The sequence below is a fragment of the Choloepus didactylus genome, chromosome 8, assembly GCF_015220235.1.
Source record: "Choloepus didactylus isolate mChoDid1 chromosome 8, mChoDid1.pri, whole genome shotgun sequence".
In the NCBI taxonomy this organism is placed as follows: domain Eukaryota; kingdom Metazoa; phylum Chordata; class Mammalia; order Pilosa; family Megalonychidae; genus Choloepus; species Choloepus didactylus.
In genome coordinates, this window is record NC_051314.1 from 105,421,708 (window position 1) to 105,448,771 (window position 27,064).

At 39.4% G+C, this 27,064-nt stretch overlaps 1 protein-coding gene and 1 pseudogene across 1 annotated transcript in view; one reads left to right on the forward strand and one right to left on the reverse strand.

The window, feature by feature from the left end:
* SMCO2 (single-pass membrane protein with coiled-coil domains 2) overlaps positions 1–24,253 on the reverse strand; it is a 47,904-nt gene extending 23,651 nt beyond the window's left edge. The window contains 6 exon segments of the mRNA XM_037847485.1: positions 13,589–13,738; positions 14,409–14,542; positions 20,272–20,389; positions 20,605–20,745; positions 21,703–21,802; positions 24,238–24,253. Coding sequence (XP_037703413.1) covers positions 13,589–13,738; positions 14,409–14,542; positions 20,272–20,389; positions 20,605–20,745; positions 21,703–21,802; positions 24,238–24,253 — 659 coding nt within the window.
* Positions 143–2,290, forward strand: LOC119541592 (annotated as a pseudogene).
* Positions 24,254–27,064: the final 2,811 nt, after the last annotated feature.

Here is a 27,064-nt window from a genome sequence, read left to right on the forward strand (position 1 = left end):
TCAAGGTGGGTCTTAATCCACTTATTTGAGTCCTTTAAGAGACGGACATTTTGGAGAGGACACAAATGTTTGGAGATGCAGAAAGAAAACGCCCCAGGAGATGCCAGGAGGACCCACAGGATCTGAGAGATGTTTGAAACCAATGCCGAGAGAGGACAGCAGACGTCGCCATGTGCCTTCTCAGGTGACAGAGGAACCCAGCTGCCAACTGCCTTTCCTCTGAGAGGAAAGTGCCTTAATTGTTAGTGCCTTAATTTGGACGTTTTCATGGCTTTTAGAATTGTAGCTTGTAACTTAATAAATCCCCTTTATAAAAGCCAATCCACAATGCCTGGGGATCCGGAGCTGAGGTAATTTCTGAGTTTCTCCCTGGCCTCAGGTCCCAGGCTGGCACGGGGCCAGACTTTGGCAGCTGGCCACAGAGCACCTGGGGCCTAGTGAAGGAACGAAAGCCCACATTTGACTCGGAAGCAATATTTGAACAAACTTGAAGAATAGCTGTGGAAAGAAGTCGGAAAACATCAGAAGCAAAAGAAAAAGAGGAAGAAATGAACAGAGAAAGAATTAAGAAGGCAAAATGAAGATATTGAACCAACACCTTCACTTTCAAGTGTAGCCAGATATGGCTTGAAACCCTCATCCAGGAACACACGCAGAGTTCTGATTCTTCCGATGACAAGTTAATTGGCCCTCCCTTACCCCTCGGAACGACAGAAGAAACATTTAATGTTGAAGGAGATATACTCAGTCCTTTACCCCTGTCTCTTTATAAAGAAGTAGATGATGATGATGATGATGATGACTTGGAAGAGGAGGAAAACCCTGTCCATAAGATTCCTGACTCTCATGAGATAATGCTGAAGCATGGCACTAAAACAGTTTCTGCATTGGGTCTGGTTACTTAAAGTGCCCATTTGATGACTGGAGAGTATGATTATGATGTTAGGTTTTTGGATTTTGTTGGAATGGATGCTTCTTTAAGGCATTTCATTCCCTTCAGCCCTGTGAATGCCACCAGATCAAGTCACTACAGTATAGTAACACAGGAGACATGATTCTTGTTGTATCTGGAAGCTCTCAGGCCAAAGTGATTGACAAGATGGGTTTGAAGTAATGGAATGTATTAAGGAGATCAGTATATTGTGGATATGGCCAATACCAGGGGTCACACAGCAATGCTTCATACTGGTTCATGGCATCCCAAAATAAAGGGAGAATTTGTAACATGCTCGAACGATGCGATGTGAGGACATGGGAAGTTGACAACCCAAGGAAGCAAAGAAGTGTATTTAAACCACAGATGATGCAGGGTAAAAAAGTAATTCCCGTCATGTGCACATATAATAGAGATAGAAACCTCATAGCAGCTGCCTGCCAGAATGGAAGCATGCAGATCTGGGATCGAAATTTGACTGTTCATCCTGAATTCCACTATAAACAGGCTCATGAACCAGGCACAGACACTTCTTGAGTGGCTTTTTCCTATGATGGTAATGTCCTTCCCTCTCATGAATAAAATTAAAATTATGGGATATCCAACAATAGCCACTTTTTTCAGCTTCTGGTCTTCCCTCCATGTTCCCAATGACTGATTGCTATTTCGGTTCAGATGATAAACTCCTAGTCACTGGTACATCCGTTCAAAGGGGATGTGGCAGCAGCAAACTTGTTTTCTTTGAGCACAGGACTTTCCAAAGAGCATATGAAATAGATATCACAGACACGAGTGTTGTCCACTGCCTATGGCATCCAAAGCTGAACCAGATAGTGGTTGGAACAGGAAATGGATTGGCTAAAGTATATTATGACCCCAATAGGAGTGAGAGGGGAGCAAAATTATGTGTATTTAAAACACAGTGGAAGGTGAAACAAGCCGAGACTCTAACCCAGGACTACCTCATCACCCCTCATGCCTTGCCTATGTTCTATAAGTCCCACCAGTGGAGTACAAGGAAACAGCTGGAGAAGGACAGACTGGATCCTCTGAGGTCTCACAAACCCGAACCTCCAGTAGCAGACCCACGTCGTGGTGGCTGGATCGGAACCGAGGGGGGGCACTCTGTCATCATATATTCTGAAGAACATGGCTTTTGATGGGACTGATGACAGCAATCCCCGGGAAGCCATTTTGCAGCATGCCAAAGCAGCTGAAGACCACCCATATTGGGTTTCTCCAGCATATTCCAAGACTCAGCCCAAAATCAGGTTTGCCCAAGTTGAATCTGATGATGAGGAAGCAAAGAATGAGACAAAATGGAAAAAAATGCAAAATTTGGAGAATCTCATTTGAGAGCTATTTGCATGAGGAAGAGGGAATGGTACAGTTTTTTCTTAATTCTTATGAAATTAAAAAATACATTTTTCAACCAAAAGAAAAAGATTAAAGGGAATTGGAAGTCTCTGAGAGGGGAATGAGGTAGGGAGGTAGGGTTAGAATTAGAGCGGCAGCTGGCTTGGCTGAGCAAAGGCAAATTCCCAGAAGCAGGAAGACCTCAAGGAGAAAGACATCTCTGAGAAGAACAGCAATAAACAGCACCTGGGGGCCAAACAACCCCCATGTGAGTAAGTCACCTATGGAGAAGAGTGGAGCCAACCTACCACCAGGCACCACCCTAGAGAGAAGGGAAGGTAGAAGACAGAGCCCCTAACAAGGAAGGGAAAGGGGGAGTAAGTAAAGCTATTCTATAAAAGCAAATGGCCCCTCATTACCTGGGCCTCTCACTTCTCTTAACTCCATCTTTGTGAGAGTGCCCACGTGTCCTCTCTCAGGTATGCTCAATAAATTTTCTGCCTGCTTACTCTAAAGAAAATAAAAAAATAAAAAGGAACTAAATAGAATTACTGTAATTGAAGACCACAAGAACCGAAATGAAAAATTCCCAGGAGGTTTTTAACAGCAGATTGGAGCTAGGGAAATAAAAGAATCAGCAAATTTGAAGACAAGAAAATTGAAATGAGTCAGGCTGAGGAAAAGAAAGAAAAAAGAATTATAAAAAGCAAAAGTAGCCTAAGTGATATCTGGGACACCATGAAGCATACCAATACACACATGGGAGTCCCAGAAGGAGAAAAAAAGAGGCAAAGGGGAAGAAGGAATATTTAAATAAATGACAGAAAACTTCCCAAACTTATCAAGAGATGTGAATATGCACTTCCAAGAAGGCTGGAGAACATCAAACTGAATAAATGTGAAGAAAAATAGGCCCCATCACATACTGAACAAACTCTTGAATGCAAAGGACAAGGAACGAGTTCTGAAAGCTGTAAGAGAAAAGCAAAATGTTATGTACAAGGGAGTCCTAATTACATTAAGTCTGATTTCTCATCAGAAACCATGGATGCAAGAATGCAGTTGGTTGGAACAATAAAAATGCTAAAAGAAAACAACTGTCATCTGAGAATTTTATATCCAGTAAGACTTTCTTTCAAAGATGAGGGACAGATTAAGACATTCCGAGATAAACAAAAGCTGAGGGAGTTCATCACCACTACACCTGCCCTACAAGCAATGCTAAAGGGAGTTCTTCAGACTGAAAGGCAAGGACACCAGATGGTGGTTCAAAGTGGCATAAAGAAATAAAGACCTCTGGTAAAGGTAATCAATTGTATAAATATAAGTGCCAGTACTATTGTATTGTAAATTTTTTGGTATGTAAGTCCACTTCCTACTTCCTACAGGTGCCAAAATGCAAATGCATAAAAAGTAATGATAAATCTATGGTTTTGGATACACAGTGTACAAAGATATAATTCATAACGAGTACAAAAAAAGGGGAAGGGATGGAGAGGTATAAGAACAGTTTATGTGTTTGCTATTCACATCAAGTTGGTATCATATCAAATATGATTATTATATATTTAGGATGTAAAATTTTAATACCATGATAAACACAAGAAAAATATATGAAAAATATAAACAAATAGAAATGAGAAAGGACTCAATATGGTACAGTACAAAAAAAATCAAATAAATATGAAAGTAAGCATTAACAGAAGAATTGGGGAAAAAGTATAACATTTATGAAGTCTAAATAGCAGAATGACAAAAAGAAAGTCTTGCATTATCAGTAGAGACTTTAAATGTAAATGGATAAAACTCTTTAGCCAAAAGGCAGAGATTGGCAGAACGGATAAAAAAACATGAACTAACTATATGATGCTTACAAGAGACTCACCTTAAATTCAAAGATATAAGTAGGATGAAAGTGAAATGATGGAAAATGTATACCATGTGTGCTGGTTTCTATATATTATGTCCCCCCAGAAAAAGCCATATTCTTTAATGAAATCTTATGGGGGCAGATGTATTAGTGTTAAGTTGGAACCTTCTGATTGAGTGTATCCAGGGAGCCACCCAACTATGGTAACACCTTTGATTAGGATGTGACCTCTTGATTGAATGTTTCCATGGAAATGTTACCCCACCCATTCAGAGTGGGTGTTAATTGGATCACTGGAGTTGTATAAAGGAGTTCACAGACAGAAGGACCTCAGAGCAACTGAGAATGACATTTTGAAGAGGAGCTGCAGCTGAGAGACACATTTTAAAGACAGCCATTAGAAAGCTGACACTGACATTTTGGAGAACACCATTTTGAAACGCCACCCAGGAGCAGACAGGCAGACACCAGCCATGTGCCTTCCAAGCTAACAGACATTTTCAGATGCCATTGTCCATCCTTCAGTGAAGGTACCCTGTTGTGATGCCTTACCCTGGACACTTTATGGCCTTAAGACTGTAACTTTGTAAAAATAAACCCCCTTTATAAAAGCTAATCCATTTCTGGTATTTTGCATACCATGCAAGTAGTAACCAAAAGAGAGCTGGGATGGCTATATTAATATCAGATAAAATAGTCTTTAAGTCAAAAACTATTATCGGGGACAAAGACGGTCATCATATATTGATAAAGGGATCAATTCAACAAGAAGATGTAACAATTCTAAATTTATATGCGCCCAACAGCATAGCCCCAAAATATATGAAGCAAATACTGACAAATTTGAAGGGAGAAATGGTTCTACATTAACAGTAGGAGACTTCAACACACCACTTCCAATAATGGGATAAAACATCTAGATAGAAGAGCAATAAGGAAATACAAGACTTGAATGATACTGTAAAGCAACTGGACCTAACAGAGATATATATAGAACACTTCAGCCAACCATAACAGAAGATACATTCTTATTTAGTGCATATGGTTCATTCTTCAGGATAGATCATGTCTTAGGTCATAAAGTAAGTCTCAATAAATTAAAAAATAATGAAATCATACAATGTATCTTCTCTGACCACAATGGAATGAAGCTAGAAATCAATAACAGGGGGAAATGGAAAATTCATAAATATTTGGAAAATAAACAATGTACTATTAAACAATAGGTTAAAGAGGAAATCATAAGAGATATCAGGAAATATCTTGAGGTGAATCAAAATGAAATACAAGATACCAGCAGTTATGAGATACAGCAAAGGCAGTGCTTAGAGGAAAATTTATAACTCTAAATGCTTACATTAAAAAAGAAGAAAGATTTCAAATCAGAGACCTAACCTCAACCTGGAAGAACTAGAAAAAGAAGAGCAAACTAAAGTGAAAGTGAGTGGAAGAAAGGAAATAAATATTAGAGTGGAGGAAAATGAAGTACAGAATTAAAAAACAATAGGGAGAATCAAGAAAACCAAAAGTTGGTTTTTTGAAAAGATCAATACAATCAACAAACCTTTAGCTAGAGTGATGAAGATATGAAAGAGAGTACAAAAATAATTCAAATCAGAAATGAAAAGGGGAACATTACTACTGACCCCACTGAAATAAAAAAGGACTATAAGAGGATATTATGAACAACAACTGTACAGCAACAAATGAGATGACCTAGATGAAACAGACAAATTCCTAGAAATACACAAACTAACTACACTGATTCAAGAAGAAATAGAAGATGCTGTCAAATCAGTAACTAGTAAAGAGATTGAACAGTAATCAAAAACCTCCCCAAAAAGAGGAGCCCAGAACTGGATAGCTTCACAGGGAAATTTTACCAAATATTCCAAGAAAAATTAACAACAATCTTGCTCAAAATCTTCCAGAAGACTGAAGAGGTGGGAATACTCTGTAATTCATTCTAGGAGGCCAACATCACTCTCATACTAAAGCCAGATAAAGATACCACAAGAAAAGGAAATTACAGACCAATATCTCTTATAAATATGGATGCGAAAATCCTGACAAAATACTAACAAATCGAATCCAACAGCACACTAAATGAATTATATACCATGATCATGTGAAATTTATCCCAGGTATGCAAGGTTGCTTTAACATAAGAAAATCAATTAATATAATACACCACATTAACAAAATGAAGGGGGTAAATTAACACATGATCATCTCAATTGACATAGTAAAGGCATTTGACAAAATCCAGCATTCTTTCTTTTTCCATTTTTAGTTTTTTTAATTTATTAAAGCAGTTTTGTTCATACACTACACAATCCATCCAATGTGTACAATCAATGGCTCTCAGTAAACTGGCATCCTTTCTTGATAAAAACTTTTAGAACACTAGGAATAGAAGGAAATTTCCTCAACATCATACTCAATGGTGAAGGATCGAAAGCTTTCCCTCCAAGATCTGGAATAAGGCAAGGATGCCCACTATCACCACTGTTATTCAACATTGTTGTGGAAGTTCTAGCCAAAACAGTTAGGCACGAAAAATAAATAAAAAGCATCCAAACTGGAAAGGAAGACTCAATTCTGAATGGGAGCTCCTCTGGGGCTGCAGGCCAAGAAATTTGTTTCTTCTCCATGTGGGCGTTTTTATAAGGCACTTGAATTTTCTCAGAGGATAGTGGATGAATTCCAAAAGTGAACGTCCCAAGAGTCAAGTTGACTGGAAGTACAAGAAATCTAACTGAGCAATCAGTCAAGGGCTTGGGAGCTGAATTTATTTGAGCATTAGTGGACATCCCAAAATCCAAATATGAGAGAGGGAAATAAACTAAAAGAAGCCAAAAAAGCAAACTGAAATAAAGAAAACTTTATCAGAAGCTTCAAAATAGGAAAATTAAATACACTGATGGTCAAATCATAAATATAAGGAAATAAATAATGATAGCCAAGAAAACGTAGATAATAAAAATACATAGGGAAGAGGAACCTAAGATGGCAGCTAGGAGAGACAGGGCAAAAAAAAACCTCTGTGAAAAATACTAGATAAAAGCCAGAAAGTGACCCAGAACACCAGTTCCAGCAATGAACCAGGTGGACAAGGTCTGCTAAATCCACAGGGACCATGCACTTGGTGAAACTGGGAGTCTGCATTCTGAAACGAGTAAGCCGCTGAATATCCGGCAGCCACACTGCGCTGTGGGGAAACTGAAGGTTGGCGTTTGGAGACATATTAGTTCTTTTTTAAAAAAATCCAAAACCCAAAAGTGGCTGCAGATATGGCAACAAGAACCTAACAGTGAGGCACAGCAGGAACGGGCTGTGCAAACACCTCAATATCTGGCATGGAAGATAGCCTTTCGCACACCCGCTGCTAATTGTCTCGGAGCGAGGAAGGCAGAGGTTAGCCAAAAGCGGAAAAACCACGCCCCTTGCAGTCATCTTCCCAGCAGGCTGAGAACACTCTTGCCTGGCAGCAGGGCCACAGCCCAGAGCCACGCCAAGAAACCCAGTGTGATGGGGGGTGTTTCCAGCGGCACACATACATGCCACAATAACAGGGCGTGGACAATAGCCTTTCGCACACCCACAGCTAATTGTCCCGGAGCTGGGAAGGCAGAGTGGTGCAAAAAGGGGGAGATTGGCACGCCCCATACAGCCATCTTTACAGCAGGCTGGGAACACATCTATATGGCCCGGTGGCCCAGAACTTCCCTTGAGGGACGGCGTGCACTTGTGACATAGCACAGCTTTCCCTCAGCAGACACCCTAGAAGGGCACAGCTTGGAAGAGGGACCCACTTGGAAAGCCCAGGGACCATACGTCAATATCAAAGACTTGTGGGTCAGCGGCAGAGACAATCTGTGATGAGACTGAAAGGAAGGTTTAGACTCTTGCAACAGCCTTAAATCTCCAGGAACACCTGGGAGGTTTGATTATTAAAGCTGCCCTCCCTCCCTAACTGCTCAGACACATGCCCCACATTCAGAGCAGACAGCACCAACAACACACCCAAACTTGGTGCACCAGTTGGACCCCACAAGAATCAGACCCCCACATACCACAAATGACAAAGTTGGGGAGAACTGACTTGAGGGGAATAGGTGACTCACGGTTGCCGTCTGCTGGTTAGTTAGAGAAAGTGTACGCCATCAAGCTGTAGAGCTGACAAATTAGAGATTCGTCTTTGAATAATCCTACATATCCTAAAAGAACCCTATCAAGTAAAACAAATGCCAAGAGGCCAAAAACAACAGAAAATCTTAAAGCATATGAAAAAAAACAGATGATATGGATAACCCAAACCCAAATGCCCAAATCAAAAGATCAGAGGAGACACAGTACTTGGAGCAATTAATCAAAGAAGTAAAGATAAACAACGAGAGCATGGCACAGGATATAAAGGACATGAAGAAGAGCATGGCACAGGATATAAAGGACATGAAGAAGACCCTAGAAGAGCATAAAGAAGAAACTGCAAGAGTAAATAAAAAAATAGATGATCTTATGGAAATAAAAGAAACTGTTGACCAAATTAAAAAGATTCTGGATACTCATAGTACAAGACTAGGGGAAGCTGAACAATGAATCAGTGACCTCAAGGACCACAGAATGGAAAATGAAAGAACAAAAGAAAGAATGGGGAAAAAATAAAAAAAATAAAAATGGACCTCAGGGATATGATAGATAAAATAAAATGTCCAAATTTAAGACTCATTGGTGTCTCAAAAGGGGAAGAGAGGGGTAAAGGTCTAGAAAGTATATTCAAAGAAATTTTGGGGGAAAATTTTCCAAACCTTCCACACAATATAAATACACAAAGCATAAATACCCAGCAAACTCCAAATAGAATAAATGCAAATAAACCCACTCCAAGACATATTCTAATCAGACTGTCAAATACTGAAGAGAAGGAGCAAGTTCTGAAAGTGCAAGAGAAAAGCAATTCACCACATACAAAGGGACAACGTAAGACTAAATAGTGACCACTCAGCAGCCACCATGGAGGTGAGAAGGCAGTGGCATGACATATTTAAAATTCTGACAGAGAAAAATTTCCAACCAAGAATACTTTATCCAGCAAAGCTCTCCTTCAAATTTGAGGGAGAGCTTAAATTTTTCACAGACAAACAAATGCTGAGAGATTTTGCTAATAAAAGACCTGCCCTACTTCAGATACTAAAGGGAGCCCTACCAAAAGAGAAACAAAGAAAGGAAAGAGAGATATGGAGAAAGGTTCAGTACTAAAGAGATTCAATATTGGTTTAATAAAGGACATTAAGAGAGAGAGGGGAAAAATATATCTGACAAACATAAACCAAAGGATAGGATGGCTGATTTAAGAAATGCCTTCACAGTAATAACATTGACTGTAAATGGATTAAACTCCCCAATTAAAAGATATAGATTGGCAGAATGGATCAAAAAATATGAACCATCAATATGTTGCATACAAGAGACTCATCTTAGACACAGGGACACAAAGAAATTGAAAGTGAAAGGATGGAAAAAATATTTCATGCAAGCTACAGCCAAAAGAAAGCAGGAATAGCAATATTAATCTCAGATAAAATAGACTTTAAATGCAAGGATGTTAGGAGAGACAAAGAAGGCCACTACATATTCATAACAGGGGCAATTCAACAAGAAGAAATAACAGTCATAAATGTTTATGCACCCAATCATGATGCCACAAAATACATGAGACAAACACTGGCAAAAATAAAGGATGCAATGGATGTTTCCACAATAATAGTGGGAGACTTCAACACATCACTCTCTCCTATAGATAGATCAACCAGACAGAAGACCAATAAGGAAATTGAAAACCTAAATAATCTGATAAATGAATTTGATTTAACAGACATATATAGAACATCATATCCCAAATCACTAGGATATACATTCTTCTCTAGTGATCACGGAACTTTCTCCAAAATAGAACATGTGCTGGGACATAAAACAAGCCTCAATAAATTTAAAAAATTGAAATTATTCAAAGCACATTCTTTGACCACAATTGAATACAATTAGAAGTCAATAACCATCAGAGACTTAGAAAATTCACAAACACCTGGATGTTAAACAACACACTCCTAAAATAAATGGTTTATAATGTAGGATGTGGGGAACTAGAGATAGAGAGCAATTAATGAAGGGGGAATCATAACTCAATAAGAACAGATAAGCTATCATATGTAAATTTAACCTTCTGGGAATGCCCAGGAGTGACTATGGTTTGTTAATTTCTGGTGGGTATGGTAGGAACAAGTTCACAGAAATGTTGCTATATTAGGTTATTTTCTTGGGGTAGAGTAGGAACATGTTGGAAGTAAAGTAGTTATTTTAGGTTAGTTGTCTTTTTCTTACTCCCTTGTTATGGTTTGTTTGAAATGTTTTTTATTGTATATCTTTTTTAAAAAATTTTTTTATATAGTTAATTTAAAAAAAAGAGTTAATTAAGAGTTAATGACAATCAATGCAATATATGATACTGGGGTGGATCTAAGAATGGAGGAGAAAAGCTCAAAGGGGGCATAAGGAAAAATTGGAACATAGAGTTTAAGCCTTATATCCATATTAATTTTCTTGAATTAACTGCAGTTAAGTTAATGGCATAAGTGAATATCCTTGTTTGTAGGAAATGTACATGGAAGTGTTATGAGTTCAAGGAGTATGATATATGCAACCTGCTCTCAAATGTTCAGAAGATGATAAATGGGTAGGTAGATAATTGATAGAAAGATAATAGATATAGTTGAAAGAAAGAGGGGGGAGGGAGGGAGGAAGGAAGAAAAGGAAGGAAGGAAGGAAGGAAAGAGAAAGAAAGGTACTGCAAAGGTAGCAAAACGTAAAATTGATAGATATGGATATCTGGGGGTGGAGGGGGTGTTGGAGTTCTCTGTATGGGGTTTGTATTGTATTTGCAACTGTCCTATATGTTTGAAATTATTTCAAAATAAAAATTAAAAAAAAAAAAACAGAAAAAAAACATATGAAGACTTTGAGAATCAGGACACTATGAAATAGGAAATAAAAAGCAGATGAAAGAAGAACACAATAGTGAAGAATGACTCAATTTGTAGGGTCTATAGAGCATACACAAAGGGCTGCCCCATGGAGCCACAAAATATCTGGACCTACACTGGTCATATGAATGTAGAAGCAGAGTCCAGATTTCTTTTTCAAAATATTTTGTACCGACAGACAATCTGAGAAAGGACAGCTTGAGAAAGGCCAGTTTTATAGGACTCTTAAGTCTACTATTGCCCTAAGCAGTGTAGCTCTTCCCCTCAGCTGGGGTACTTCACTCTGCAAAACAAGAACCAACTGTGCTGGTTTCTATATATTATGTCCTGTCAAAAGCCATATTCTTTAATGCAGTCTTGTGGGGGCAGTGTATTAGTGTTGATCACGTTGGAATCCTTTGATTGAGTGTTTGTTCCCTTGGAGACGTGACTCAATCAACTGTGGGTGAAACATCTGAATAGATTATTTCCATGGAGATATGGACACCAGCCATTCAGGGTGGGTCTTGATTGAATCACTGGAGTTCTATAAAAGAGCTCACAAACAGAATGACCTCAGACCAGCTGAGAGAGACATTTTGGAGACAGCCATTGAAAGCAGACTTTTGCTGATGATTTGGAGATGCTAGACTGGAGTTTGCTCTAGAGAAGCTAAGTGAGGACAAAATGCCCCAAGAGCAACATTCTGAAGAATGCACAGGAGCTTAGAGTGGAGTTGGAACACAACCCCAGATCAGCAGATGCCAGCCATGTGCCTTCCCAGCTAACAGAGGTTTTCCCAAAGTCACTGGCCTTCCTTTGGTGATGGTATACTTTTGTTGATGCCTTAATTTGGACATTTCCATGGCCTTCAGGCTCTAAATTTATAACCAAATAAACACCCTTTATAAAAGCCAATCCATTTCTGGTGTTTTACATGACAACAGCATTGGCAAACTGGAATACCAACCATTTAGAACTTTTCTAGCATGTTCTTTGGGAACCTCTGTTTATCCTGATAAGATTCCTATCATTCAGAGAACAGCTCGTAGTCATTGTAACAATTGGAGAAAATATAGAAAAGTGTAAGGATGAAGACAAACATCTATATATAAAGAAATCCTACAACTTAACAACAAAAAAGACAAACAATCCAATTTAAAAATGAGCAACAGATTTGAATACACATCTCTCCAAAGAAGATATATGAGTGCCCAGAAAGACATGAAAAGATGCTCAACATCATTAGTCATCAGAGAAATGCAAATCAAAACCACAATGAGATACCATTTCACACCCAACAGAATGGTTGCTATTAAAAAAACAGGAAATATCAAGTGTTGGAGAGGATGTGTAGAAATTGGAACACTCATTCATTACTGGTGGCAACGTAAAATGGTACAGCCGCTGTGGAAGACAGTTCGGCAGTTCCTCAGAAAGCTAAGTATAGATCTATCAGATGATCTGGCAATCCTATCACTTGGTATATACCCAGAAGAATTGAAAGCAGGGACCCAAACAGACATCTGCACACCAATGTTCAAAGCAGCATTATTCACAATTGCCAAAAGATGGAAGCAACCCAAGTGTCCATCAACTGATAAATGGATAAAATGTGGTACATACATACAATAGAATATTATTCAGCCATAAAAAGAATGAAGTTATAGTACATGCAACAACATGGATGAGCCCTGAAGACATCATGTTGAGTGAAAATGTGTTATAAGGCTTTATGATTTATTATAAGAATTATTAATTGCTCATTATGTACCAGGCACTATGTTAAGTGCTTTACATACGGTATCTTATTTAATCCCCACAACAAACCAATGAAGTCACTGCTATCAGTCACTTTCTATAGAAGAGGAAAATCAAGGCTAAAAAATGATTGAATAACTTGTCCAAGACACAAAACCAAGAAATGGCATTGTCAGGATTCAGACACAAGTTCTTCTGACCCCAAAGGCCATTTTCTTTATGCCAGTGAGTGGATAAATAGTCATTGATTAATTTTATCTTTTTTGTTTTATTTTAAACTTCCCACTTAAAATCAGATATGCATTGGCAAATATACTTTTTTTTTTTTTTCTGTGCCATGCTGGTTGGATCCCTTTAGACAGTGTTGGAGAACCCTCAAGGTCACTGGGGACCTGAAGACCTCCCTTTGATAATTACTAAAGTAGCTTCAAAGAAATAGCATAAGAGAGAAGTTCTTCCCTTGAGAGAAGAGAAAAAGATGCAGATAATTTGATTTAGGTTTTGATTTCACGACTTTGACTTCTAATCATAGAATTTCACCCTTCTTATCCAAAAGATTTAAAATTTTTAACACAGAGTTTCTCAAGTTTTGAAACTATGAAATGTTCCACTATTTTCTGACCAAACCCAACACACTACAATTACCTCTTCACTGTGTTTTCTGTTACACTGATTTTTTGTATAATATTATTAATTTTCTCCATCCAGTCTGTGTGATCAACTCTAAGTTCTTTCACTTGTAGATCCTTCTTTACATTCCAGTGGTTTAGCTTGAAGAACATGTTCTCTTGGCTCCTATGGAAAAATTATGATCAGTTTTAAGAGAGAAAATGTAAAACTTCTCACATAGCCTGAAATTATTTTCCCTTGAATAGCAAGTTGGTCTGTTTATTTCCTGTCACCAAAATGGGCCAGGTAGGCACTTTGATCTCAAGACAAGGAATTTGGGCTTTCGATAGCCACATCTAACAGATCCTTAAAAGACTGGTGAAAACAAAGCATGTTTTTCCATTTAATAAAAAAATATAGAAGTATTTCTAATTTCCCTGCATGGAATGAATATGAGGTATTGATTTTAGAATAGTAGTTATATGTTGGTGTCGTAGGAGGGGGTGCAAAAGGAAAAGGGCCCACAAGGGCTTGACAACATACTTATAATGATCATTATAATAATTTTCATATCTAGAAAATTATCTGAGAGTGAAAAGATATATATTAATTCCTGGCTCCAAAGAAAAATGTGCAAAGAGAGCCCCATGGCTCTGACTATATCCCTAGAAATGTCTTTACTCTGCATTCTTGCTGGAATGCTTGGGTAATTACCTGTGCACATGAGTGCTGTATGTTTAAAACGTATAGATATAAAATCATCCAGGCTTTTCCTAAATTCTCTGCTAAATTTGACTTTTCCTTACCCTCCATACAATATTGTCAAATGTTCTGTCTTTCATGTACCAAGGCTTACAATTCAGGGATGTTTTCCTCTGAAAACTGCAAAGATGTGGACACTTGGGGTTCCTGATGTTCATGGTCTATTTCTTGCTCATTCTGTTCACTCTGCCAGTCTTGGTCTTGCTCAGCCTCCAGCTTCAACCTATCCTGGTAAAAATTAGGAAGGAAGCAAAGCAGAATGAAAAGGTCATCACAAGAGATGGTGGTCCCTGTAGCCCTCCAGATGTGCATGCCGCTTCTCTGGGGGTAAGTGCATAGCCCTCTCTGAAACTAGAGCCTTATAACACATTTGTAAAATATGCAGGCATACCCTCCCATTGGGTTTACAGAGGACCTGCAGAAGATCAGTCTCCAAATTCAGAGCTCTTTTTAGCAATGATGGGTAATAGAATTCCACCTAACTATGGACTCTCAAACTACACTCAAATCATATACCTGTTCTGGTCTCTAAAAAAATCAATGTCATGCGCCCAGGGGTATAAATCTCACTGGCAATGTGGGACATAACTTCTGGGGATAAGCCTGGACCTGGCATTGTGGGATTGAGAAAATCTTCTTGACCAAAAGGGGGAAGCAAAATGAAACAAAATAAAGTTTCAGTGGCTGAGAGATTTCAAATGGAGTCAAGAGGTCATTCTGGAGGTTATTCTTATGCACTATATAGATATCCCTTTTTAGTTTTTAGTGTAGTGGAATAGCTAGAAGGAAATACCTGAAACTGTCAAATGGCAACCCAGGAGCCTTGATTCTTGAAGAGGATTCTATAACTATGTTGCTTACACAGTGTGACCATGTGATTTTGAAAACCTTGTGGCTCACACTCCCTTTATCCAGTATATGGGCAGATAAGTAGAAAAAAGGGAAAAAAATAATTGAAAAATAGGGTGGGATGGGGAGGGAATGGGATATTTTAGGTGTTCTTTTTTACCTTTATCTTTATTCTTATTTATTTATTTATTTTTGGAGTAATGAAAATGTTCAAAAATTGACTGTGGTGATGAAGCACAACTATATGATGGTACTTTGAACAATTGAATGTACACTGTGGATGACTGTCTGGTATGTGAAAATATTTCAATAAAACTGAATTTAAAAAAATGTATAACCACATTCCCAGCAACATTAAAAAAAAAAAAAATCAATGTCATGGAAAAGAAAAAGGTGATGGGACTATTCTATTCAAGAGTCTAAAGAGATGTAAAAATCAAATGTATTACATGGATCTTGTTTGGATTTTGGTTTAAAAAATATAAATATGAAAGACATTTTGGGGACAATTGAGGAAATTAATTATTGAAAGAATTGAGGATCCTAGATTATATTATGGAATTATTGCTAATTTTCCTAGATGTGAGAATGTGGTTATACAGAAGAAAGTCCTTAGTTTTAGACATGCATGCTGAAGTAAACAGGGATGATGTGTCATACTGTTTTTAACCTACTTTCAAATGGTTCAGAAAAAGCCATGTATTTACATACATGGAGATAAAGCAAATGTAACAAAATGTTAACAATTTTAAATCTAGGTGGGAGGGTATGGTTGTCATTGTAAAATTCTTTTAAGTTTTCTTTTTATTCAAAATTTTTTTCATAATAATAAGTCTGTGGAAAACCCTACTCCATCAGTTTGACCCACCAACTTTTTTTCTTTATTTATTCTTTGCCTTGTTCTAGAAAAACATTCAAAGCATTTTCTAGTGTTTCAATTCTATGCATGTAGAACTGAGGATAATCTATCTATGAAAACCTCTTCTTTGGTAAGATATTGTGAAATATTTCTTTTCTCTTAGAAGAACTTCGGTCTGAAGCTCTTGTATTTCAGCAAAATTATTTTTAAAGTGGAAGGAGAAAAGTTTGGAGTGGAGGGAACAGATCACCCTCTTATTGAAATGTCTATATAAACTACTGGCCAAATCAATAGGAATAACTAACATTCACATATCTTTAAAAATTGCTTTCATAAGCATTATTTCTCTTAATTCTCATGATTGACTTGAGGTGGGTAAAAGCAGTTATTGAAATCCTCTAGGCCATTCATATCTAGTGATTATAGGTTGTAGTGGTTGAACGGTGGCCCCAAAAAAGATATATCCATGTCCAGATACTAGGACCCTGTGAATGTTTACTTGTTTGGAAAAAGGGTCTTTGCAGATGTAATCAAGGTAAGGATACTGAGAAGAGATCCTCCTGGATTACCTGGGTGGGTCCTAAATCCAATGACAAGTATGTAAAAGACAGAAGGAGAAGACACAGACATGGGGGGGAAAAGTCAAATGAAGAGGGAAGCAGAGATTGGAGTGATGCAGCCACAAGACAAGGCAGTCCTGGAGTCTCCAGAAGCTGGAAGAAGCAAGAGGGAGCATGGCTCAACCTTGATTTTGGACTTCTGGCTGCCAGAACTGTGAGAGCATAGATATCTGTTGTTTTAAACCACCAAATTTGTGGTAATTTGTTATGGCAGCCCTAGCAAACTAATATATACAGCTAGTAAGTGTATGAACTAGAACTCGAACCAGGTATTCTGATTCCAAGACTTTGGATCTTTTCATAAAACCCAGGCCATGGGTTCAGATTAAGCAGTATCTAGCCCCTACCCCTGGCACCTTCACAACCTAGTAGCACCTCACAGGTGAGGAAACCAAAGCTCAGATTATCCAGTATTCTATGATTCCACTATATTTTAGCTAACTCTTTGTGAATAAAAAAAAAAAAAAAAAATCCACAATTTCAGTTTCTTCCCACCAAATCTTTTACCAGGCTACTCAAAAGCAGCAGAAACACTGGTATAGAGAAAGAGCCTTGCCCTGGGGAATCAGAAAATCCAAGTTCTAAGCCTCATTCTACTGGTATGGATGTTGGACAAGTCACCCAACCACCCTAAAGCTCAGTTTCTTGCTCTATAACAAGAAAACAGGATCAGACAATCTCAGGGTCCTTGTATAATAATCCTCTAGTAATATGTGATGACATTTCTTGTTTTCATCAATCAATTCTGTAATCAATTCTGTAATGGTTAATACCCACAAAAGTGTCAAGAGGCATGAAGTAGAAATAAAAAGATTTTTCACAATATGCAGCACTGAACACATAAAATAGGAGCTGTATTTTTTAAATTTCAAGCTAAAAGTATGCTTGCATGACATATATAGCCTAAGGGCTTTACTTTCCATTCATGTGTAGTTCCTTGAAGAGCCCACGTGTGTCCATTTGGATGTTCCACAGGCACTTCAAACTCAACAAGTAAAAAATTAACCTTGTTATACTTCCCCCCTACCACCAACTCAAGCTTGTTCCTTGTCCAGTTTCCATATCCTGGATATAATCTCGCTGTTCATCCAAGCGCCTCAGCTAGAAACCAGAAAGACATCCCTGAGTTTTCACAGGATGCAACCTCTCCATTTTCAGTACTTGGGTCATGTCTGTTTGGTGTCCAAACCAGTAATATTTACCTCTGTGTCTTTTTCCTCATCCTCACGGCATCCCTGCTGCCAGTCGATGCCTTACTTTGGGTCCTCATCAATTCTTGACCCCTGTATGTGGTCTGACTTCCAGTCTGCATTCTGCTCTACCTCCCCAGCCTGCATGCCTGCCATGCTTTTTCTTTCACCCTCCTCTTTTCAGAAAACAACTTGTCTTTGACTTTACGTATGCCGCTTTATCTTTATGGGTGCCATCCCTTCTTTACGAACCACTTTTCTCCCATCCAATTTGGCCTTGAAAACTCAGATGTCATTGACCCAATCACCAACCTGCACCAGACCCTCCCATGTGCGTCCCTGGTACATACACTTCTCCTAGCATGCATTTTATCATCTGTATCCATTTTTTGTCTAAGTCCCTCCTGGCCTGTGAGCTCACTGAGGGGAAAGGGCATTTTTTAATTTTTATTTTTTTAATCTCTGTAACCCCAACGCTATCCAGTGTGTAGCACATAGTGCATGCTCAGTAAATGGTTTCAGAATAAATGGACTTCAGGAGTAGGTAAATATATTCTGCTTATGACAGTTGCAAACAAAAGCAGGAAATAGGAAATTCTACTCACTCATCTAGGCATCCAAAATCAACACTGCATACAGCAGTGCCAGAGATCAGGAGACGTGAATTCAGAGTCAAATATTCATTTCTAAATATTTTGGGGGACTCTGATGGTTTGATATGGTCGTTTTGGCAGTCTGGCTAAAGGCTATTTTGTTAATTAAACCAATGGTTATTTTTTTAACTTCTATGAACTCCTTGTCTGTTTTCTGAACTTGTTTTTTAAATCTTATTGTAAGATTGTGCAAAGTAGAGACCTACTGGTTTGCTTTCATGAATAAAAGAAAAATGTTTCTTCCTCAAAAAGTCATGTAAGTAGGGAGACTGTTTGTCCTTTTCTCAGGAGAGAGCCAAATTAATTAATAATTATTTGTTAATTATGGAACCACATGTGATTTATTTTTATGTCACAATAGAATTTTTCAGATAAATAAATATAAAGAAATACAATTTTAAATTTAAAAAAACTAACTTGTCAAACTGTATGCCCTGACTTGTGGTTTGTAAGAATATGCCTTATACCCTGAGAGTTTGGATTATCTGATAGACTCTTAAAGAGTGAATAATTTTATCATCGATTAGACTTATTCTGTCCCAGGTCAGTGGAAGATGGTATCGCAGTTCGCTGACTAACACGATTCAGCAGGGCATGTTGGACCGTGAGTGCTGGGAAGATGTAGTGACAAAGCTCATCTAATACAGCAGCCTTTGCCTCGAGCCCAGGGACAAGCCCTCCTCAGAAAACCACATGACGTTTTACAGAATAACTCATGTGTTCCCTCAAATCACAATTCCTCACACCACCGTTTTCCTAGCTTCTTTCTCCATCCTCAGCCTTTCTAAAAACTCTCATCATTGGACTCTCTTTCTAATTCAGCTCCTGTTACTCTTTTTTTCCATAAAAGGTTTCTCTCTCTGTCTCTCCCTCTCTGTCCCCATCTTTCTCTCCTTCCACTTTTTATCCATCTCATTGTCTATCTCCACACCTCTAATCCCATCCATTCACCCCGTCTATTTCTTTCTTTTTCTTTCTTTCTTTCTTTCTTTCTTTCTTTCTTTCTTTCTTTTTTGTTTATTTACCTCAGAGTCCTTGAAGGTAAAGTTCAGGTTAGAGACCTTTTCCTTCTATGGATTTGCAGAGCTAACTACCCCCAAATCCGAAACATAGTCAAAAGAGAAATACAGACAAATCCTGAGCTTCCTTTTGGAGCTGCATAAGTGTAGGAGTGGGAAGCCCACAGCTCTATCCTTCCTTATATTTTTCTGCCTGGTGGAAACCATCCGCCTCTTTAGCCAAGAGTCTATGAAACCCATGGAGGGATTTGCCCATCAATTTAAAAAAGGGGGTTCTTGGCCATGCCTTTGCTTTGAACAAAATGGAGCAAAAGCATACACTCTTTCCAGGACAATCCTAGGTGTTTGCCCAAGCATCCTCTGTTCCATGTCATCCAGACTGCATTTCAGACTCGGTGAAGAGATTCTGACTGAACTAAGAGTAAGCAAATTTCTTGGATGCATTCTATGGAAAACAGTCTGCTAGCCAGGGGTGATTTTACATTCAGAAGATTTGCTAGGATGAAAAATGTTACAGTTATTTGATAAATTTCAAAAATAACATATAATGCACACTGTTTTGTATGGGAAGGCAAGTCAGTCCCTCACGTGGGGCTGTGGGCACCCCCCAGGAGAGATGGTGCCATCTCCTGCCTCCCTCCTGGTTGCTAGCCCTAAATGCTGGGCACCCATTACAAAGAAACCCTTAGATATTTTCTTATCACTTTGAGACATGAGACGGGAAGTTCCTCTCCTCGCCCACTGTGACATGTAAGCATCCCTCTTACCCATTTTTTAGTCTCCATCTCATGAAGGAAGTCACTTTGAAGGTTTTCAGAGAAACTGCAGCCCGCATCATCTGATGTGTCCATGATGTGATCCATTTTGGTAATTTCCCTTAGCAAACTGCAAGCCACACAATCCAAACAGATGCTGTTATTACCTTAGGGCCAGAGCTTAGGTCTGCTCTAAATGTTTCTAGAGGGAGAACGCTGGGGTCTTTTCTGGCCCCAAGGAGCACCTGCCAGCCTCATACTGAGTTCATTCTGCATGAATATGCCTACCATAGTTTACCACACAAAATAGGAGTAGAGGGGCGGGGTGAGTATTTGTTGACTCACTCCTGCACTGCACCGTCAGCTGCGCTGACATTGTGAAGAAAGCCGTCGTCCTTCTCGCTGGAGTACTGGCATTCCTCCCTGACTGCCATCGTCTGCAGAGACATCTTGTCCTATAGATGTGTTGGGGCGGGAGCCCTTGCACTGCAGGGGCAACGGTGACAACATGAGCAGCTTCATGGCAGGACAGGTGAATGCATTCCCTGCCCCGCCACCAGGCCTATTTCTCCATCGGGGGTTTTGCACCACCCCTCCCTTCCAAAACTGGGAGCTGTTGTAAGGGGCCCCAAACAAGATTGTAGGTTTCTCTGTTCGAGTGTATGGGAGGGCCTCATGTGTGGCTGTCTCAGATTACTTCTCTGGCATGTCTGGGCATGCAAACGTGTGTTTTGAATGGGAATATTATAAAGGGATATGTGATGGCCAGGCTGGGAGGAGGGAAACCTTCATTTTTATGATCTGATTATATAATAAGTAACTTGTAAAAAATAGAAAAGTAGAAAGAAGACAATAAAAATCACTGGTACTCCAGTGATAACCACAGATATCCAGAAAAAACCACTGATAATGTTTTGCTATATTTTTTTCCATTTATAAATTTTACATATATATAGTTATATACATATAACTATATCTCTATTTTTGACAAATAGGTTATTTCTAAATTATCACTGTTATAAATAATACAGTAATGAATATCCTTGTTTATTAATTTTCAGTCTTTATTTATTTAGAATACCTCCCTAGAAGTGGAATTACATAAAGTACATAAACATTTTTTAAAATTTAGAAAGACATGCCAGCTTTTCACAAAGATGGCGCTGAAAGCAAACAAAGAAGCCCCTCCCCCTCCCAAAACCAAAGCCAAAGCAAAGTCTTTGAAAGCCAAGAAGGCAGTACTGAAAGGCGTCCCCAGCCACAAGAAAAAGAAGATCCACACTTCACCCACATTCCAGCGGCCCAAGACGCTGCATCTCAGAAGACAGCCCAAATATCCTTGGAAGAGAACACCCAGGAGAAATAAGCTTGACCACTAGGCTGTCATCAAGTTCCCCCTGACCACTGAGTCAGCCATGAAGAAGACTGAAGACAACAACACACTTGTGTTCATTGTGGATGTCAAAGCCAACAAGCAACGGATCAAACAGGCTGGGAAGAAGCTCCATGACATTGACGTGGCCAAGGTCAACCCTGATCAGGCCTGATGGAGAGAAGAAGGCATATGTTCAACTGGCTCCTGACCATCACACTTTGGATGTTGCCAACAAAATTGGGATCATCTAAACTGAGTCCAGCTGGCAAATTCTAAATATAAGGTTTTTGACCATAAAAAAAAAAAAAGGCATGCCAAAAATGCTTTCCTAAAGGTTTTATCAATATATACTGACCCTTGCTGTGTGTGAGACTGGGAACCCTTATTCCAGCCTGATAGTGTTAGCTGGGGTGCAGAGCAGGAAACTGTTAGAGAGTACTTGTGAGAAAAATAAGGCAAAAGGAGGCAGGAAAAAAGATAAGGAGAAATGAGACAGACCCGAAGAAGCTTACTCAAAAGCTGTAAGGAAGGGATAGATCTTAAACAGGGCTCCTACTTATTGGCAGAAGTCACAAGAGTTGCATCCAGGGCCAAACAGGAGAAAACTCTCCCACATCCTCAAATGAGTGATGGAATAGATTAGCCTAGAACGGGAGGGACAGGATTCGGTAGAGGGGACTCTGGACTAACGGGAAAGGAAGTGATATGTTTTCCTGGAAGGGTGATTTATGGCTGGGATTAGGAGCAGGGAGGCACTGGAAACCACAGTGATGTTGGAATGATTTGGGCATCCAAGGGCCAAGTTCATCATTTTGTAGCAAAACAGAGCTTAGTCCTTGACCTGGATGGTGACCCACAGTGGATGTGGTAGAAAGGGGGACCCCTGTGAGGAAGAAACAGGAAAAGCACCTTTTAAACTCTGGATGTGACAAAGAAGAATAGCCCTTTGATCTTTCTCAGGAAGGACACACTGTGTCCTGCCCAATTTCATCACAACTCCTGTTCTGATGGTTTTCTCTGTTTCCTGATAGTTTTAAGCCCTCCCAAGGCAATTGCAAGCTCTGAAAGAAGTATGGCCACTGGAATCTGCCCAGTTTATTGTATCTTTCCTGTCCAAAATTTATAATACTGTAAAAATATTAGGATTTCCTTATTTTGATAACTCTCTGACATCCCAATGGCTTACCCAAGAGTGATTTAAAAGAAAACCTGGTTCTCTTAATTCAAGTACCTCTCTAAAGCCTGCCTCTGTACATCTTCTTACATTTCGAATAAAATGTGAGCTTGTGTTTGTGTACTGCCTAACAGATTACAAGGTGCTTCTCACATATTTTCTCATTCAGTTCCCACAAGAACACAGTAAGGATGACATTATCCCCATTTTTGTGTGTGTATTAACTGAGGTTCTGGGAGAGTCATCTAGCAGGTTAACTAGAAGAGCCAGCACTCAGACCTTGCATGTCCAACAGCTGCTTGAAAGGGACTCCCCAAAGTGATCTAGACTAGGGCTCGCTAATAGAACTTCCTGTGATGACAGAAATGTCCTCTGCACTGACCAATATAGGAGCCACTGGCCACATGTGACTATTGAGCACCTGAATTGTGGCTAGCACAACTGATGAACTTAATTTAAAATTAAATTAAAATTAATTGAAAGTTAAATAGCCAAATGTGACTAATGGCTATCAGCCTGGACAACTGAGAATTTTCTAGGGGTCAGCAAATTATGGCCCCCAGGCCAAATCCAGCCTGCCACCTGTTTGTATAAATAAAGTTTTATTGGAACACAGCCACACCCCTCTCTTTCCATACTGGCTGGGACTGCTTTTGCCCTACAATGGCAGAATTGAGTGGTTGTGACAGAAATTACTTGGCCTGCAAAGCCTAAAATATCTACTAACTTGCCCTTCATAGAAAAAGTTTGCTGACCCCTGTCACCTTCTTCTATGATGACAGGTGTCAATTATATATAGCAAATAAGAGCTTAGACTTTAGAGACTCAGGCTAAGTTCATATCCCAGCATCAACACTTAGCAGCTAGATAAAATCTTACTGCCCTGAAACTTAGTTTCCTTCTTTTTAGAATGTGGCTAACATTAGTTCTACTAATCTTTTTAGAGTTGTGAGTAAACAAAACCATCCTTATTTGTGCTTATGACAGTGTTAGGCAGATAGCAAACAATTGATAATGTTATCTAGCTATATAGCTAGCATCATCTATCTAGCTATTAAAATAAAAGTGGTGAAAATGGGAGCAAATGATAGGGTTCTTTAGTTTCAGATAACACAGTAATAATGATGATGCCTTACATATGCATAGCACTTTCAGTTTATAAAGAACTTTTAAGTTATTTCATTTGAGCCTCACAACAAACCACCCTCTATGGTTAGTCAACCAGAGCAGATCTTATTACCTCCATTTTTTTTTTAGCTGAAGTAACTGAGTCTCAAAGATGACCCATGATTTGCCCAAAATTTTATGCTAGAAAAGGTAGAGTCAGGATTTAACTTAGCAAATTCTGACTACAAATTTTGCAATTATCCTATTTTACATAAAATTGATGCCTGATATGTTTTAATGGATTGGTTGACAGCCTTCTTACCTTGAAAACGAGGCATCTTTCCAAGCTAACTTTGGCTGGTTATATAGTCTAGACCCTCACTACTCAAAGCCTAGTCTGCTGCCCAGCAGCTTCTGCATCATCTGGGAACTTGCTGTACATGCAGAATCGCAGGCCCCAACCGAGCCTGATGAATCAGCATCCACATACAAGATCCCGGGTGACTTGTATACATATTAACATTTGGAAATACTGGTATTCTAGACCTTACAAAAGAGAGTCCCTCTTCCTCCCCCTCCCTATACCCCATCTCTTCATTCCTACGTGTTTACACCATTGGCCTCTTGGCCTATTTGGGCACAACTGGAAAGAATTCCTCCTCCTTCCCCTGCCACCCCATAAAAACCTTTAAAACTACAAGTGTGGAGAAGCATAAAGTTTTAGTCAAAAGGAATAGATTGACTATTTTAAAAGACAGTTGGTGAAACCTCGAACTTATATTTTGGGAGAATTTTCTCCAGGCCAGACCACTCAGATTACGCTCTTCAGTATCTGCTAGGACAATTAGGGATCTCAGAAATTTACTAAAGCATGTTTCCGATAAGTGGGGATTTGATGTCACATAAGCTCCTGGCAATGTAATAATGAAATAGTGAAATAGTAACATACCTGGTGATATCTTTGTTCTTCCCAATCTTGAAATCAGGAATACCTCTGAATTCAATAGAGTAGACTAGCAACAGGCAAGCTTCTCTGAATAGTTCTGGTAATGCCAGAACCTCCTTTCCCCAGCACGAAAGCCAGAAAGCAGGCCATTTATGAGTGGCACACACCTAGGCAGGTAAGTTTGCAGTTGGACTTTCCCTCCCTGACATTCCACTTGGAACACGACATAGGTGACCCTTCAACCCCCTTTCACAAGATTCTAGGTATGTAGTGCTCTCCTGACTTCCTTCTAACTTGTACCAACAGCCTGTCTCCCAGCTTCTTTGCTTCTCTTGACAACTCTTTGGAAACTAAATCCTTCTCCCACCCAGTCCTCTGTCTTTCCATCCACTAGCTTCTGATGTGGTGCTCTTGGATGCTCTTCAAACCTGCTTCTTCTACCATGCTTGCCCCTTATATCTCCTGGCCTGTACCAAGGTATGTGGCCTTTTCTAGGTCATCTCACAGAGGACAGGGGCCCCAAGACCTTCTTCAGTGGAGACCATGACTTCCCCTGCTCCTTCCCCAATCAATGAGAATGAGGAATTAGTTGATTTTGCAAACCAGGGCAGCTCCTGCTTTATGGTTCTGTCACCTGCTCTCTTTGAAGTCCATACTTCCTCATAGCACCCTTCCCAACATTTTTATCTCCTCCAGGACTGCAGTGCCAGATGTGCATTTCCCTCTGTACCTCATCTTCTCCTATCATTCGTGGGAAACTCAGAGCCCACGGGAAGGGCCTAGTATTCTGACTTCACCATCCTAAGCCCTCAGCTCTTAGGACTTTCTTCTTCACACTACCAAAATCTTTCAGCAGCATGGAAGTGAGATATAGAATGGTTTTTAGAAGCATGAACTTCAGAATCAGATTAGTGTTTGAAACCTGGCTTTGCCGTTTACTAGCTATTTGATCTGGGGCAAAACCTAATTTCTTCATGTGAAAATTGGATTGAAGAATATTTACCTAATTGTTTTGTTGAGATTAAGGCAATCATGTGAGGAAGGTGTTCCCTCCAGAATCTAAAATCCATGAGGGCAGGGATTTTTGTGTGTTTTGTTGACTGCTATATCCCCAACAGGAGTGTCTGGCATGCAGTAGGTGCTCAAAAAATATTTTGAAGGAGTGAAATGAATGCATATATGGCAGCCAACATTTTAGGCCTTCCTCAGTTAAAAAGCTCAAGCACAGCTATCCTGCTTTTCTCTTCTTGTGCTTTTCTCTGCTCCCTACTTAGATAGGTGCTCAGACTCCACCACCTACTGATCTCCCACAATGCCCACTGGCCAATCTTCAGTCCTGGGTTCCCTCCTCATTTCATGATTATGACCCTACCTTTGGTTGTTCCAGGTGACTTCATGTTTAAGAAAAATTATGAAATTCTTATGACTGGTCCCATCACAATTTAATAATAATAACAACAGCTAATATTAACTGATTTCTCACTAATATGCCAGGCATTCTTCTAAGTGCTCTATATATATGTCCTAATTTAATTCTTACCACATAGTTTTCCAGGCTGCTAAGATAAATACTGTTCAATGAGTTGGCTTAACAATAGGAACGTATGGGCTCTGGCGTCAGAGGCTAGAGGGCTGTCTTCCTGCAAGGGTTGGTAGTGATCCAGCTCGTCAGCAACCCTTGGGTTCCTTGGCTTCAGTCCTTGGGTCCCTTGATTTTTCCATCAGATGGTGATGTCCTGTTTCTTCCAGGTTCTGTTGACTTCTAACTTCTGGCCCCTTCCTGTGGCTTTCTCTCCATGAGGTCTCCAGTAACCAGATTAAGACCCTTCCTGATTCAGTTGGCCACACTTTTAACTAAAATTAACAACTCCGAAAGTCCTATTTACAATGAGTTCATACTCATAGGAATGGGATTAAGATTAAGAACATGTTTTTTCTGGGGTACATAAATTGATCTGCCATACCACACAAAAGCTTAAAAGGGAGGGATCTGGATTTCAAACCTGGTTAGTCCAGCTCTAGAGAAAATGAGTTAAGCACCACTATATAGGGCCACTTTTTTATGCATCTCTTGTTGACGCCAAACATATTGGCCACAACAGCTGTTTTCTATTTCCCTCAAGCTCCTTTCCCACTCTGCCCCCACTCCAAATACTCCAGCTCCCGCTGCGAGTAGTGACGTTGCCTCTCACATTACTGCCTG